The following is an 18,720-nucleotide window of genomic DNA, read 5'->3' as shown; positions in this document are numbered from 1 at the left end:
ATCGTAACGCGCGCTGACGTGATTGGTCAGCAGGATTTCGGCGGTCTCAAGGGTGTTTTAATTTTACCTAAACGTTTTATGTGGCTCTCACAAAATATGGATAGAACTAAAGGTCAAAAAGGATAGAGGTAGGTACCGTGAATACTTCTTGCGGTTCTAGAGAGAACAGATGGATAGTTCGCTGTTTCAAATCTATCTTCTCACAAAAAATCACAGATTCAAACGTCAGTAATTTCAACAAACCCAAAAACATAATTAAAACAATAAATCACACAAAATACCCTCCATCCATCTTCCTAACCTTAACAAATATACCTTTTACAATAAATTATATTACAGCAACAATGATTAGCGGGCCATTTTGGGCTGAGATGCGTCTGCGCAAAACCGGTGCAGCCTCGAGTCTAGAGGTATGGGGCTTTTTGCGACGAGCACAGCGTTCGCGATAAAAATGGATGCTAAATGAGTATTAATTCGCACCGGTTAATAATGACATAAATACACTAGGTGCAAGCTTTTGTGTACAGGGTGTTTGGTTAAGACATCTGTGGTAATCTCTGTTGGTTCGTAGATAATGATCTGTTCTTGAGCGGGTATGGTTCTATAAAAAGTAATGTACTTTTGGGTCATAGATATTTGAGAAAAAAATTGTGGCATCCTGAATTTAAATGTGTTATGCTTAACCAAAAAACTGCTTTGGTTGTCACTACCGGTAGGAAGTTACACGGTATTAAAATCAATGTATCCATACAATGCTTGAACCTAATCTCAGAAACTGTCGATTCTTACACCATTTTCAGTAGACAAACAACTTTTCCGAAACACAACACCCTGTATACCAAGTGGTGTGCAATTACAAAGTCGCAGGCGCATTCTTCACGACACGTCGGCTGATTTCGTCGCCAACGCCGACATTTGCCGACATTCGCCGACAGTTCCCGAACGTTTTGATTTTAACGTACCGTACTCATACTGGTTTTGGAAAAAAGAGGGTTTTTTTTTCAATGGTAATGTCATTAACCCTTTGTAAAGTTTTGATAAATAAGCTGAAATTAGTGCTCGAAATATAGGTGTTTATTCAATAAAACAAGGCCTTGTGGTCTGTACCTTAAGGCTTGTCAATCATCTGCCTAGCCTTTTTTCCAACTATGTTGTGGTCGGCTTTTACAAGGAACGTCTGCCTATATGATCTCTTCAACCAAGTTACCCAGGCAAACCCCTGTGTAAGACTGGTTGTCAGACTTTCTGGCTTCGGCCTGTAACGACTGCCAAAGATGTTCAAATGGCGCATCTTAAGGCTTGTAAAGACGGGAACCCCTCTTTCACTCTTCTCAAAAAATCATTGATACATAGGGAAAGATGTACCTACCTAAGTAACAACTGCTTAAGAAAATAACAATAACTTAACCAGCTTCATTGCACAAAACAACCAAAAATTCGCAATGCATCAATTGGTCTAACATTATCACAAAAATGAACCAAAAAATACCACCCATTATGTACTTCATAGCTTAGCTAGTGTCTCCATTTTAACTCGACCTCTTACATAATTTCAAATGTTCTGGCAAACCGTTCAACTTATACTGGGCGACGGTGACCAATATGTCTTGAGCTCTGAGTGCTAAGATATTGTATGTGAAGGTGGGTCTTAGTTTATTCTGGTTGTAAATAAGGGTAGTTGGAGGGTAGAATGGGGAAAACGGACCAGTCAGGAGCAGCTGACATGGATTAAAGGGAGTTTTTACCTACGTAGGGTAGACCTATGTTTAATATCATCAGTGAGTTTAATACATTCATATGTTTGTTTAGAAATTTGTTTGTGTTGAGACTTATTTTGGTGGTATTGGCATTGTGTATTGAATCGTTTTAACTTAAAAATAAAAGATCCAGATGAATTAAAAAACCTTCACCTTTTTGGGAAGTCGGTGAAAAAGGTGTGTTTATTTATTCATTGATAAATTCAGCACATAGGATAGAATTAGTATTAATTCATTAAAGATATGATAAAAACACGCTAGTTTGTGTTTTTAAATTCTTGTCAAATTATGAAAATGACAACGAATTGAGAACCTCCCTTTCGAGAAGTTGGTTAAAAAGCAAAAATAGTGATCTACATTATTGAAGACAAAAATATGATAAAACTACTTCTGTAGTCGATGGTACGCCATAGACAACAGTCCCACCCTCTTTTATTGAAATTAATGTTGCAGCGATGATTAGTCGCTTTTCACCCCTAGTATAAACTAAAACGTGGATATAGTCTCAAAGAAAAATGCGAAAAAATAGCTTTATCATACATTACTATGTTATTTTCTTTTACTAACATATTTTTGTGTGAAAAGTGAAAGAAAATAATCTATGTATAAATACATATTTTGGTACAAATTGTTATTTAACTATAACAATTGTTTACTTAAGAATGAACTATCATCATAATCAGCCTTTTTATCGTCCGACTGCTGGGCACAGGCGTCCTCTCACACAGAGAAGGATTGAGCGTTAATCACCACGCTTGCTCAATGCAATAACGAGAAAAAAACTATTTTTTATATTATTTGAGAGAATTTAAATTACCAGAAGAAGAAGTATGTAGGTACCCAGATAATTCACCAAATGTCATACATAATAGAAAAATGCATCCGAGTAAAAAAAATCACACTTAACGTTGTAAAAGTAAACAGTACAAAATACTCCCTTGCATTGACTATAGGGGCTCAAAATGATATTTAATCCCTCCATGAATCATAATGTCTTATTACAATAATATTTATAATCTCTTATGTGAACCAACAAGCAGATCTGAAGCTAAAAAAAAAAACAAGAAAAACAATAAACAAAAATGCACTCTATATCTAAACTGAATTGGTTGAAAATCGTATGAATCACAAAGGAAGATTAAGCCCGATGCATCTGGTTGAAATAAAAAACACACATTTTGACTAAACGTGCAAAAAAAAGGTTATTAACATATTTTTTTCGGTTTCTTTTTATTCAATTCTCCTCTAAGCGTCTTTGAGTGCTAAAAAAGTTATATTGTTTCATTCTATTTTGTCTCTATGCATTCAATTTTATATAGCAGATGTGAAGAACGTCTGATGCTTTATAGAATCCACCATGATGACAAAGTAAGGCTAACTTCTCTAATTAAGTAATTATTATCATAAAGGGAAATTCCGAACGTCCTCGGAAAACCATTTTCCCCGTAGTTTACTCAATAATGCATCAGTAAATAACTAAATAGTATCAATCAGCAATGCACGGTTTAACCCTCTGAATGCTTCAATTTTCAAGTACGCACGATCAAGTAGTACATTTATAACCCTGTAATTTCTTAGTCGACAATTTGCCGCTGAATTCGCCCTACAAATGATACACCTCGTAAGCGAACTTGTTATTATTTTTAATCTATTCCAATGTAATTGCAGTCTGTGGTAGCGGAAAATTCTATTTTGACGGCCATATTGTACGCTAACTTTGGCGCGAAATTACAACCGCCATTTTGGTTCGTTCGGAAATTATTGAAGCTATATACGTAGTCGTTTTAATAATCTTTTTACGCTTTGCACTTAATGTTTTAAAAACATAATGGCTGCGTAATGATGCGCATTTATCATTACATTGCACAACTCGCTTAATGATATGCAATCAGAAGAATAATACGAAATATTCAAAGAATATTATCTTACGAACGTTTTTATTGTGATGCGCAGCTGGATGTCGGCGTCGATTTATACAAACTAGTCTAACTCAATTTGCTGTCGAATTGCTCATAATATTTCAAGTAATTTTCTAATATACGACAAGAAAAGCGCATCTAACCCTCTCGCTGCGCACAGTACGCGAACAAAGAAAACAAAGGGTTGGTACGTCACGCGGCGCGAAACCAACATTATTTGTAGCTGATCAATCAAGATTATGTCCAGTAATGCGTCTAACCCTTCGGTCGGCTAGACCCCGGGGGCCACCTGATTGTTTCATCAATGTGTCGATGATTAGGGGTTAACGCGGTAATGCTCTCAATATTAGTTTCTTCCTTTCTAATTTGTTCGCGAATACAGGTTATCGTGTGACTTACTAAAGTACAGTTTAATAATAAACTTAGGTACAGTTGACTAACTTCTTAAGTTTTATGACAAATAAACGGTTAAAGATGTCGTCGGAATAACTGTTATTAGCGTAAACTGCTTCAGTGTTGCTATAATTAACGTTTTATAGTAGAAACATTTATTTCAAACATAAACGGGTAAGATGCAATAAATACATGCTTAATTATGCTGCTAACCAGATACAATACAGTAGACACAAATGATCTATAAAATAGCAAGATAACTTATAAACAAAGGCATGTTTCTCCTATCATTATGAAGAAGTAAGCGCATAGTAATAATGATACCCGAAGATAACTCTATTTGCATCGATTACTGCGCCCTAAAAGTTAAACTTAAAAAAATTACATTAACAAAAGGCGAAACACACAACGTACCGCAGATAAGATATTAAACATTGCACCATTACACTTTAATTTTTAGCCTGCTGGGATTTAAGAGGGTTGATTTAAAAAGAGCCGAACCAAGGGTGCGTTTCGTTACGTATTCATAATAGCGTGCGTTGCGTACTAATCGCGTTTATTTTTCTACAAACACGCGTACCGATCGCGTTTGAGGGTTAGCCTATTATTTCATTTATATTTTAAATTTTATATACAATATGTATTGTTTAAAAATTGATGCCTTTTTTTGGATTTTCGTGTTTATTTTTATAACGTTTTGGAGTGCACTTCAGCGAAATATGGTCTGTTGGTTTGTTTGTGTATTTAAAGCGAGGTCATGAGAAATTTGAAGGGTTATAAATTCAATGTGTTTTTGTTATTGTTGTCTTAAGCGTTGGAGCACGTAAATAATGGCGTTAGTCATACGTAAGTAGTTAGTGAGTGGCTATCTCGGAAACGGTTGAACGTCTTTTGATGAGTCAATTGGGTGAAGCTTTATTGTGGTGTTTCTTTAAGATGAAAGAGGAAACTTAGAGTTAATTGTGTGATGAGATAAAATATGCAGTAAAAGTAGTTTAGTGAAATAATTTTGGCTTTTGTTAGTGAATATAGACTTGAGCCCTTATTACTTGGAGTTTTCTTTGATGAACTTAGACTAACTATTCATAAATTCATATAAATAATGCCATTTTGTGCTCTTATGGAATATTAAAAATAATCTTAACTCTTGAACTGCTAAATCGAGTTGTATAATTATTTGTTATGTATTAAAAAAAAAACAACTTAAATGCAGTATTTAAGTTGGCGTATAAATTAAAATGCACTCAATAGAATTCACATTGTAATAGATAATGAGTAGGTATTATTTAAACAATGTTCCCTATAAATACTATTATTATAAAAAATAACTATGTTCTTATATAAAACAATTTATTATAAATTAATCTTGAAGTTAAGTATCTAACGTCTCTATCAGAGTTAACTTGTCTGTATTGTAAGTGTTAATGCAGATTAAACCTCAATTCATAGTGCATAAGGTTGAAAATTGCACTTAGGTACTGCATGTTATGGTGAATTAAACTCTAATTATTTGTTGGTAAGGTTCAGATTACTTAATCATTGCCTTTGAATAAGAATCTAGTGTTATTCACGTTAATGATTGTGGATCTAAGTAAGTTCTATTTACATGCTGATGTAGCAACAATTTAAAATCAGATATCAATAACCTGCACAGGATTAGGATATCAATAATAACAAATAAATAAAAATACACTAAATTTTATCAACTGTCCCAAATAAATATATAATTCGGATATTAAAAGCAAACGTGATCTCTTCCGTACCTCAACAAAAACAATAAGAACCTAAGACAAACAAAAAATAAAGCGATTAACACAAATTTACGACTAGTGTAATAGTCTGAACGAGTGAGACGCCATTTAACCGACTGCTCCGAAGTGGGTAATTACCTACCACCTTTATTACTACCCACTAATTCCACGCCAACCCTCTGATCGCGTTAATGGTCGAAAAACTGACCTTCCGGGCTTAAACGACCCTCTTGGGACCTGTTAAGTAACTAACTGTAGTGTATGATACCCCTCTATGTGCACGTGATTCGCACACTGAGCCAAATCTTTTAAACGTGGAAAAAATTACAAATAACCATCATTACAAACAAAATTAACAAAAGACTATCGCCGATTACACACTATGTCAAATCATATTTCTTGGCAGACAAAAAAATAAATTGCACAAATCACCGCAATAAAATTTCACAGTGTTTAGCGTAATGTCTCAATTGGTCCAAAAGAAAACCGAGATCAAACAATAAATATCATTTTCGTCAAAAATTATATGTTACTGACAACTGTCAAAACTGGAACACGCCCTCTTACGAACGATCCGTGAATTAATAAATCAAGCTCTCAGATCCGTAGTGACAAAACTCACATCAGAAATTACAGGTCACAAATCGTCACACACCACGACCATAAATCAAGTTGAATTCTTTGTGCGAGAAAAAAAGAAACTAAGCAAATACCCCGGTTCGGGCGCGTCTACCTGCCCCGTATCTTTTGAATACTTTTCTTGTATTAAAATAAAATTTTTGAACGCACGGATTTCGGGACAAAAAACGCACGAAAAACGCTCAACTGTCTCCCCGTCCTTGTTTCACTTTGGGTTTTGTCCCTGTCTAATGGGGATGACGCTCCACAGGCAACGAGAAGCGTCATTTAGAAATTTTAGAGCAACAGTTTTATTTGTGAGCATCGTCGCCGTGCGAAATACTCCGCGACCGGCTGCGGTGACCTTTCCACACAACCAGCGCTCTAAGGCCACTGGCACACAAAGTTTTTGACAACACAAAAACAAACCGTAAAACATTTATAAATTCCAGTTAGTTATGAATAATTTCTAGATGATTTACATATATTTTATGGAAAGAAACACTACGCAAACAAAAGGTCGGACTCTCGTCTAAGTTCTTTTAATTCCAACACAGAGCCCGAACAAAAGTTAAACAACCAAACCTCATTTTATAGAGCTACGTTTATGGCCACAATATTCAGTAGGAGCCATTTTGTTAAGAATATTTATGGCGTTTTTTGTGTTCTCCAAGGAGAAATGACTGATATTTGACGTTTACAAGTATACCATAAAGACATTTGTTCATTACGTCCGTTTATGGGCGCCAGTAAAGCGGACCAAATAAATATATTCGCACGTCGTTGTGTCAAAACAGGTGATTAAATGCGGAGCGGTCGCGGTCACCAAAACAATCGCGGCGTGACGCGCGCCCGTGCGACGTGCGACGTAACCAAGCCGGGACGCGCGCACTATAAATAAAAATTTCATAACAGGAACGCGTATTAATACACTATAATTTAAAAATTCGAACTACTTCAGTAGCGAGGTCGGCCGAACGAACGTTTTTTAAAGTCAAAAAATTCGAGAAAAAAAATCACCTGCCGACCGGCGGACGTACAAGAATGTTATTAAATAGGAGGCGACTTAACTAAATTACAAAACTCGACCTCTGAGCATTATAGAATAACTTAACATTAAAGCCAGCGGAAGGTACGCGCGATTCTATATCGTACGTTTAACTTTGACAAGCGTCAAAATGGCTCGAAACCTCTTGATTTATTAAAAAGCCCATCGAGATCGATCGCCGGGCATCTTAGGTAGCGTCTCGGTGCTTTATTTTATCTTATAAATAGATTTTTTATTACAAATTACAGGGTACCACGTTTGGTAGCGATTTTGGTGCCGCAGTTATTCCGTTACTTATCGCACTAAGTGCCTGTTGTTCATCAACTCATAATGAACTTTAATTTGTGTCAAATAGAGTTTAATATTCAATGAGACACGTGGACGTCTGGTTTGGGACTTTACGAATTTAATGATGAGTTCCGTAGTTTTTTCGAGAGAGCCCAGGTAGCGGGCAATCGGTGCTTAAAATCAGTGTTACTCGGACACAGGTCGATTCCAGTTTTCAGTGGAAAAAAGTCTTTAATCGATTAACTTGAGTGTTGTTCCGAGGTGGTTACATGGACATGAGACTGGTCCCTTGGAGCACAATAAGAGCCTCTGCGAAGGTACTTATTCAATTAAACAAACAATACTATTTCGACTGAAAGTGCACAAAGGGGGGTAACAATGAGCCTCAGGTAAACGCTATGAATAGAGAAAACGACAATTGTCGTATCACAAAGATATTTGGGACGAGTCAAAAGTTATTTTGTTCACGGCCTGTTTATTTTTACGGGACAAACAGATATAAAACGCTTTTGTCCCACATTTTTTGCGAGTTAAATCGATAGAATACAGTTCGATGCATCGATTAAAATAAAAAATATGGATGCAATAACTCGATTCGAAAGGGAATTTTTGCTTCGTATCGACACCTAACAATTCGTGGTGTTTTTTGTCCCGATGTCAGTTGTAATGGAGGCATTAAGCGTGCCGATGTGAACCACTTACATTGCTGTTGCATTCACGTCGTTTAAGCTTTGAATATCAGCAGTGCTCTGCATACTGTCCAAATTAAGTATTCCTATTTATCTGTTAATGGCTTGAGCTTAAACAACTTTCTGGGTCTTGAATAAAAAACATATGCAGGACAGTCTTGCGATCATTGTATCTTAAGAAGTAAAAAGAGTTAAAAAACCGGTCAAAACACTACGAAGGCCCTCCTCAAAACACCCATAAAATCTAAGTATACACCAAAAATTGTTCCAAGACTTTGGTATCAGTCGATCGTCTTATTAGCATTTAATTTGTGTCCAAAGGGGCTATAGTAGTCTTGCTTCATGGGTCGCTGCCCCCCTAAATGAGACACTTCCTTGCCTCAGGGAGGGGGAGGGGCTGTTTACGTTTGTTATATTTTCGATCGTACATTCGCCATTGGTCGGATTTTGGTAACTTTGGTCTATCATTATAGTGATACGCATCGACACAATTAGTTGTGTAATGTGTGTAGCTTTGCATGTGTTGGTGCCCACTGGTCGCTTTGGGTGTAATGACTGGACAAAGATGTGGTGAATAAATGAGAATTTTCTATGTATATGTAAACAAGTTAAATGGAGATCAAATAACAGTTAGTAAATTAAACATACCTAAAGCTCTTTCAAATCTTAGTACACTCTATTCGACAAAAAAATCTAATCTTAAATTAATGGGCAGTCCATTAAAATGATACAACGTTACTCTCCAACTATTAAAAGGTGTGAATATAACTTGGCATGAATCACTAGATCAGTGACCTAAGGATTTAAGATAATACAAACCCACGCTTCCACAGTTTCTATATATTTTTTGCTAATCAGAGGTCAAGACTATTGGTACTGATGGAAATCCGTATTTGTCAAACTTAAGCATAAGAGGATTTTTGAGCGAGAGATATTATAGCAAGTGATTAATCATTATGGAATTTAAGTGAGATGATGCAATTTGAAAGATGTGAGATTGAGAGAGATTTTTGAATATTTTATAGTAATACAAATTATAATTTAATTTGCTAATAGATATAATTTATTCTGAAGATTGGTGACTGGTAGTATATTAGGGTCAAGTCACCTGTTGCTGTTACAATTTCTAGTATATTTTTCATATCAAAAGTAACATTATACTAGTCATAATTTTGAGCACATAAAAAACGAAGTCTGAAAAACAAAAGACGGTTGAAAAATAGTAAAAATACATTTTTGTCCATACAAAAATAAACTGCACCCACAGTGCTAACATCCGCAGTTGAACTGAAGGCAAATAACAATTTGTTGTAACCAATAATGACACAAGGCGGAATGATAACCATTATGCCGTGGGCGGGATCAAACCCGCTACCCGGTGCTAGTCATTACTGCACTATGATTTGTTGCCATGTACGGCTCAAGGTAGCCAGTATTAGATGTATTAGAAACTTTTTTATGTGGTCTTCTTTATGGTTTACAAGTGTGATTGGGAATTAGCCTTGTTTTTTGGAAGTTAACCTCTTTTGAAATGTTTGTGGAGAGTGTTAGGAGTAAAGTTTGTTGTCTATGGACAATATGGCTACTTTTCATCAAGAAAAATATGACATAAAAATGTAAAAGTACCTATTACTATATTGTTTAATCTTAGATTTTTCTTGAAGTTATGGGTTACCAAACGAAAAATGATAAAAGCTAAGAAAATAAATACAATGATAATACCTTCATCATTATGTTGTTATCATCAAAAAACTTACTAATCAAGAATTAAAGTCGAACTACAAAGTTTTTAATTGAGAAAAAAAAGTGCTAGTAATTAAAACCCAATCAATATTACAAGGTAGCCTTATCCATCATCTGTGAAGCTAAAAATGTATAATTTTTATATGACATTTAACTCCCATAGTAAATTGATCCCATACATTTTAATCACCAGACGTTTAAGATAGCATCTCTTACAAATATGAAATGCACCTTAAGTTGAATAACATAAAGTCTATTTTAAATCGTCAGTAATGCGAAATGAACTGTCATATTTATAATTTTTGCAAATCGTCTTTCGGATCCAGTATTTTGTATCGATATTTATAATCGCTTATTATTTTTCACACTTATTTTTCTGGGGTAAGCAGAAATACTATAGTCTCACAAATTAATATTATAAATGGTATAGTAATCAGAAACAATGTTGTGTAGAGAAAATCTGGTTTATTAATTAACAGAAAGTAACAACCAGTCTTACCTAAGGGTATCGGGTTGCCCGGGTAACTGGGTTGAGGAGGTCAGATAGGCAGTCGCTTTTTGTAAAACACTGGTACTCAGCTGCATTCGTTTAGAAGAAGCCGACGCCAACAAGGTTGGGAAAAGGCTAGACTGATGATTAAGTAAAAGAAACTAACTTTTTTTTTGTTTTGTCCAATACATATCCATCCATCCTCCGAGCCTTTTCCCAATCATGTTGGGGTCGGCTTCCAGTCTAACCGGATTCAGCTGAGTACCAGTGCTTTACAAGAAGCGACTGCCTATCTGACCCCTCAACCCAGTTACCCGGGGAACCCGATACCCCTTGGTTAGACTGGTGTCAGACTTACTGGCTTCTGACTACCCGTAACGACTGCCAAGGATGTTCAATGACAGCCGGGACCTACAGTTTAACGTGCCATCCGAAACACAGCCAATGGTGTCTAAGATATACTTAGAAAGTACATACAAACTTAGAAAAGTTGCATTGGTACTTGCCTGACCTGGGATCGAACCCTCGCCCTCATACTTGAGAGGTTGGTCCTTTACCCACTAGGCCACCACGACTTTTTGTCCAATACATAATGAGTATAAAACACTGGGTATCTGTCATCTTTATTGCCAATACAAATTCGTTCACCTGCCACTTTTACACAAACATTGTAGTAAAGAAAGCAAATTATAAATATTTATATAATAATAATTATGTCAAACTTAATTTTATTAAATTAATTATGACAAAAACGCAACATAAACATGAAAATGTAAAATCAATTAGTGTCATGTTGTAACAGAAATTGTTAATTTTTAAAGTACATTTTTAATTCAAAATTAGTAATATTTTACATATTAAAATAAAATTAATGAATTTAGTTTGATATAAATAAAGTCGTATTTAAAACAATATAAGAAAAAGAACACACAAAATTATATATAAATTAATTTATGTAGTAAGTAATTAACATGAAATTTTCTAATTCAATTAGTTACTTTATTTCCGACACAAGATGGTCGATTTAATGATTATAGAGAGATTCAAAATAAATTGATGGGCCTCAGTAATTGACTATCAAATCCTTGACCAATTAGATAGAAGTCAAAATGATTTGCATAAAAACTGTGGTACGGTTTTTATTATCTTTGGTATCTTATTAAGTTATTAATGGTAGATAAAGTTGTCTAGTAGTTTTCTTCTTATTTGTGTTTTCTTACTTATATCATAAATTAGAAAGTTTGTATGTACCTATGCAAGGATGTTTATTCCTCTTTCACGCAAAAACTACTGGACAGATTCTGATTAATCTTGTCAGTAATGTAGGTGATATATAAGAGTAATATATAGGCAACTTTTTACCCCAGCCCAGGAAGTAGTTCTTTCAGGATGCGGGTGAAACCGCGGGTGAAAGCTAGTCTGTCATATTTTGCAATATTCTACAATAGTCATATGTGTTGTTTTGTCGCAAAACTTTATTTGTCAATAAATTAAATCGCTACATTGTTTTAATCTTGTAATAGTTTTTGTGTTGGCAAATTGGTCATAAGGCTGTATTTGAATACATATTACTTTATGATTTAACGTTGGATTGCAAGACAAACTGCGTTTTATTTCAGCTGAATATTTAACCTATCTCGTCTTTATGTTCCTTTCACACTACTTCATTGTTATTACAAAGTAAAATCTAACGGTAAAAACTGTTATTACCAATATTTAGCTCTAAAATATAAAACTTTATTACCCTACCAAATGGTTCCAAAATAAACATGGCACACCAAGAAATATGAGAAAAATTACCTTAATTATGAATATAACTCGGAAGCAAATTGCTATGGTTTTCAAATGTTATGTCATGTTAGTTTAATTAGTACATACTCATAGTATAATTATTTTTACTGGCAACTAACATATAATATATACTGTGTTGCTAGATGTAAAAAATCGGGCCGCTTCGGTGTGCATGATAGTATCGCATTTCCGGGCAACACGGGGTTTAAATGTCGAAAAAAAGCGTTTCTTAAGTATGGGCCAAAGATTATTATTGAGATAGGACAGATAATGCGCCTGCGACCACGACTGATAAGAGTATTCGTTTGAAAGAATTGTGGGATCAGAACCTATGGCGTTTAATGCAAATTAATTTAGAATAGGAATTAGGATCTCAGGCTTAGAAGAACAATGACGTTTTGTTAGGAAATATACGTAAATACATTTTCTAAGTTATCAGCTTTTGAAGCACACTTCTTACTTTATCTACTTCTAGATTCCTCGCACAATCTCCTACAAAGTCTAAACCTATCCAGTTATTATAATTTATAGTCGGTAAATTGTCGAGTCTAAATTTTTAATCTAGGATGCGTGCGCGCGCGCAGCCAAGCGAGCGAGCATTTTATTAGCCACGTACAAGCATTATGACCCGACTGCGCCCGCCATTAATCCACTACCCGACATGCTCACTTTACATTCGTAATGATTTTGAAAAATATCTAATAATATGTATGTTTGTTTGTTCCACAGATACGCCAGGAGAAACCTTACTACATAGCGGACCCAGAGGTCGACTCATTAGTAAGTATTGTCCACATTTATAGCGCATACAAACCACAAGCCAAATACAACGTGGGTTCACTTTAATATCCCATAAAATAGGGAACATTTGAGCATAATTTACGATTTGATTAGCTAAAGAGCTGTCCGAAATTAAACACAGGTAAACGAGAAATATTTCTCAGAACAACAAAATAGGGAAATAAGATTAAAAAAAAAAGATATAATATTGTCACTCATAAAAAGCTGAATCGCACCGTGTGCCTCCCGCGGCTAGCTGGGACAAAAAGTGAAATAATAAAAGTAAGATGGCGGCCACCCACGGCCGCGGTTCGACACGGGTACTTATCCGATTTCTAACAAATAAAATCTAAGGCATTACGAATCGCGCCGGTCGGAGGCGACGTTCATGTTATTTGACTTTGTTACTGAAAATTCGTTTTATCAACTGTCACCGTCACGCACGTAGCCATCTCTGCTAATAGATTGATTTGTTTGCGGGTCGTGACTCATAAATTTGGGAAATTAAAAATGGGTGGGAAGAAACAGTAGCTTGGGGTTGTAAAGTTGTTATAAACTAAGCTGTCAGTTTTACCTGAGTTAGTTGATAAGCGTCATTCATCCACGGTTTTAACCGGCTCGGAGATAAGACAGCCAAACACTGGCGACATCCGGGCGCAGAGCAAACTTTACTCGACGAATAGGTGAATTATCGTGTTGTGTTTTTGTGCTGAGCCTGACATGTGGTGCCACTGGCTGACGCATGTGTTTGTCAAGTTGCTCCGTTTATTTTTGAGGGCATAGCTTTAACATTAGACGACTGATTTCTTTACAAGTAGTATTTAGTAGGCTAGTTTAAAAAAGTTGTGGGTCGATAGCACGCAAATAAATATCTCATTGAACAAAATTACGTTGTTAAAATACATCTTTAGTCCAAACCACTTGGTTACCACTCACCACAAACGCACAGTGGTCTATACAGCTCAAAAGCTGTTGAGTAGTTACTACATAATTAGTACGAGTACGAACAGCTTAAGTATCGCATAATATATTTTTTCCACGACGTCTTGCGGTCGGCCCTCTGTGCAAACCAACAAAGCGTACCTACTTAACAAAATTATTTCAATACGCTATTATTGACTTTTGAAGTAATTGAATTGGAGTTATTTTTATTTATTGTGGATGATAATTAAAATGGCAGCTTTGTTGGACGTTCTTGAGAAACACATGACACGTCTGAGTGCTGCTAAAGGTTTTTCTAAAGGTTATATTCATGTGTAAAATGGGAGGTTTGTCTGTCATGCGATAGCATTAAATCAATGTGTAGTTTTTTTTAATCGTTTGACTGTTACGCATTATCTTGGTTTCATGTCAAATTACAATAACAATTAACTGAAACCAAAAAACGATTACATATTACCAACAGTTGTAGCTCAAAGAAAAACAAAAAGATTTTACTTTTTCAAATATCTTAAAAAATACTTCAAAAAGTACCTATAAAAGCAAGCAAACCCAAATATCAAAGCTTGTATAGTTACGCATTCATAAACAGCCTCAGGTGGTTCTCTTTATCAACAACTGTCGTTATACGAAGCCAAGTGCGCTATTGTGTATAATTGGGATCTTGCAGTCTGTTATCCGCGTCATGTCGCGAATTTCAAGTATTATCAACAAGTTATTTTACTCAAATATGGTTTAAAAGGGGGTCTTAAACGTCAAATCATTGCTTTTCGCGGTTAAATAGAACCTCTTTTTAGCGCAGCATAAAAACTCTTTTTAGATCTGCCAAAAATACTGGCTGGTACAAGTTCGAAATTTGAAAAAGTCAACAAAAGAACACGTGGGCCATTCGTTTGTTAGTCTAGTGATGTACACTACACTATCGAAACAAGAGTAAAATCGACTAAAAACTAAAGTTGACTAAAACCAACAGAGAATTGACTGTTTTATTGACCCATTTGGTTGGAGAGGCGATTGGTTACGACCCGTGTGGAGGTTGTTTGCCCACGTCCCATCTGTGTTTGGTCTGTCACAGCCTTTTGAGGCTTTAAGCTTCCTCAAACATAGTTGAACTGCAGTAGCGTCGGTAAATAAAACCGAATAGTTTTCTGTTTTACGAGTCATTAGTAAGCGATACAGAGTTAACACGTACTCGAATGACGGTATTTTTAATCCCTTGAAATTTACTTTATAGAAAAACTGGCCTTATTTTTTATTATTATTGTTTATTAATAAGAAACGGATAAAACGAGGTTAGTGAGCGTTATTTCTTCTAATTAATTGAGTTGTAATTAATAGTGTTTTCGTTCTAGAAACTGTGACGTTATAGCGTTATTATGGGCTAGTTAAGCTGTTAATATTTTGACACTTAAAGTCAAATAAAAAGTTGGCATGTTGGTCAAATTATGCGGTACTAAAACTATAGTGTTGTGTATAAGTAACTTAAACAATTTTATCGATAAAAATGACACGTCGTAGAAAAATAAAATTAAAGATGTAATTTTCTGAACCGAAAACTTGGTTTTGAAGCAAGGGATTACATTGGGACACTCATAGTCTCCCCTTGACAAACAAACCCGTCTCGGTGGCAAGAAACAAGTCAAACACATTTTTATCTGTTGGTGTCGCCTGTGTCAACGGAACGACTGTACAAACAGACAGGGGTGGCGCTTTCGTCTGTTTAATTGATATTGCAGGGCTACAGATGTTGGTACTACCACTACTTGTGGCACCATTTCACTGCGTATTCGGATTTGGGAAGAAGAAATTGTCTTCAACCTTAATACTAGTAGTTATAAAGTGCATAATGCAACATTAATAATCTCAGTAGAGTTTTAGAACTATGCACAAAAACTTTTTCTACAATTACAAACAGACACAAAGAACTCAATCTAATAAACAAAATCAAAATCCAAAACTCAAAACAAGAAAACGTACAAAATTTAAAATGCGCGACGAAAAATCATCAATCAAAACGAAATAAGCAAAGATCGCTTTTAGAATTCAGCTCGCGTCCTCAAGTGGCAATCAGAAACAAATCAAGACGCTATTAAAACGGCATTAACTGCCTTTTTTAGATAGATATCGATTTGAAAAAGTCACCGATTAGATCTTCAAACACTATCAAACAATGGTCGATAGGATCTAAGTACCAAGGCATTTGTATTTCGCTGCGTGCTCATGTTCTTGTGTGTGTGTGTATGTTAATTCATAGGAAACCAAGCCTTCGAACGTATGATGTTTTGAAAGAGATTAAGATTTGGTTATGCATATAAAAAAAAATGTTGTATTAGTTTACATATTATAGAGCTGTATAATGGTCAAAACGATTTTTAATAAGCTCAGCTTTATTTTCCAACTGCAAGTTTGTCTTATGTAAACAGCACAAAATCTATCGATATAAGTAAACAAGATTGCAATATCACAACACTACGCACCGCGGGGATTCATACATTGTCCATCCATTGTTGCTCAGTTCGCATTGTCAGATGTCCACCAACTATGTGTATCATGTTTAAATATTCAGTCTAAACTGTTCAGCCAAAATATTTAACTTCACCTATAACACAAAATAAATAAAATATGCAAGGATGGCTCAAATTTTTAAAGATTAGTATTCTAATTATCACAAAGGACAATCGAAGGACTTAACCGCCATTTTAAAATTGGTGACATCACTATATAATTAGAACAAAAAATATTGAAACATGTGACATTCAGTGTAAGATGCTCATTTAGTTATTATTATTAAGATAAACACTCCCACGACAACACAAAATAGAACAACCCACAATATTAATTCCATGTGATAAATATAATGTTTTTCTTCACAGATGGTGCAAGCGATACAAGTTCTACGGTTTCATCTATTAGAATTAGAAAAAGTAAGTATTATATCTACTATCTTATTGGAATACTTTTGGAATCGAAACTCGAACCGGTTTTGAAAAAAAATAACACCTTTCGATTATCTTTAGGCACGATTTTAAATCGAGATATGGTATCGATCTCGGGGCACGCAACGACTGCACGCACTGTCCGGTCGATGTTAAAATTAATCAAATTCACGTTTCGAGTAGTTTAAAATGTGTGTTTAATTAAGAATTCACGCGAGGGTATGACGGAAAATAGATTTTAAATGTACACATTGTACGTTGCTCACATAATTGTTTGATAGTTTAGCATTTGAAGTCACATTGAAACATAGGGATCCTTGACATTTGATACGCGCCTTCAAGAATACGCTAAGGGCATAGTTCACACTGGCTTCTCGTTAAATAACGAATTGTTCTCGACCTAAAAATAGCACATTGGTTGGCGAGGTACACTTAGTAAAGCGAGTCGTTATTTAAGATATAAGGCCGGGTGCAGCCTAATTTGGTGTTAGCGAAACTAAATGTGTCGTAGTGCGCGAGGTGTCGGCGCGCGGCTGAATGGGATCGGCATTCGCATTTCGAGTGTTGTTTGTTTTTCCCTTATCTCCCATTTGGGCGCGTTCCGTTCGGACCGGTTCGCTTCTTGCGTGTGTCGCATCGCCAATTCTCGCCATTATACTCAGCGACGTAACGGTAACGCGACGGGACGCGAGCTTTTTGCTATTCGCAATCAGATCGAACAATTTGCGCTCGGTCGCATTAATTAGGAGCATAAAATTCAAATCTCCGGTATGTTTTTACGACGCGGTGTCGCCCGGCGAGGAATTAATTTAGCTTGTCAATATTATGGTCACGTTTCAACGAAACTAGTTTGACTAACGTCTATATCAAGACGAACGATCTCGAGAAACGAGATACGTCGAGCGGCCGCTCTCACAGCAGATTCCATAAAATATCGGGCGCCGCTCGTCTAAGCCGCCGTGTGTTTGGGGATACGTACGCACTAATACGTCCCGCTGTAACGAGATAACGTGTAATGCGATACCGCTGTACGGAACTCCGGACCCACAGATAAAGGCCGTTTTCGAAAAAAACAAAATAAAAAAATAATGCCTTGTTCGAAATTCAAAATAGCGAGGGCCGCGCGCAGATTGAAGAAAATCGTTCAATTCAACGAGACGGATGATCGATTTTTAAATTCGGATTTGGAAGGTTTATTTTTTGGAACAAGTGCTCAAATTGTTTTTTGAGGGCACAGACACATTCGTGGGTCAAATGAACAGAGAATTGAGAAACAGAATATCTGTGATGGCGGAGGTGAAGAGTTCGCGTCTCTTGGGACCAGTTAGCAAGTCTGACCCGTTTGCAGCTCGCATAGAAAGTGTGCTTTAGCCGAAGCAATGTAAGCCGAGAACATAACTTAGGCGGAAGCTAGAGACACGTTTACCTGTCTGTGATCTAAAAAGCTATTTTTTCCCTCAGTTCATATCCCATACACGTCGGTTCCTATCTCGTCCACGGTTTTTGTCGAATAAAATTTAAAAAAAGATGCCGTTAGCTCGATCCGTTTCCGCTTCACTACACACCGTTCACAGGTGA

General features: G+C 35.9%; 1 protein-coding gene across 4 annotated transcripts in view; it reads left to right on the top strand.

The window, feature by feature from the left end:
- The window catches only part of LOC124640375 (homeobox protein homothorax), a 256,533-nt gene that overhangs the window by 36,603 nt on the left and 201,210 nt on the right, over positions 1 to 18,720 (top strand). For all 4 annotated transcript variants that reach the window (XM_047178120.1, XM_047178119.1, XM_047178118.1 and 1 more), the window contains exons 4-5: positions 13,217 to 13,267; positions 17,080 to 17,130. In XM_047178120.1, the coding sequence (XP_047034076.1) occupies positions 13,217 to 13,267; positions 17,080 to 17,130 (102 nt within the window). The remainder of the gene's footprint in view (positions 1 to 13,216; positions 13,268 to 17,079; positions 17,131 to 18,720) is intronic.

This window comes from Helicoverpa zea, chromosome 20, assembly GCF_022581195.2.
Source record: "Helicoverpa zea isolate HzStark_Cry1AcR chromosome 20, ilHelZeax1.1, whole genome shotgun sequence".
NCBI lineage: Eukaryota > Metazoa > Arthropoda > Insecta > Lepidoptera > Noctuidae > Helicoverpa > Helicoverpa zea.
The sequence above is the reverse complement of the archived record's forward strand: the minus strand, read 5'-3'. Positions and strand labels throughout refer to the sequence as shown.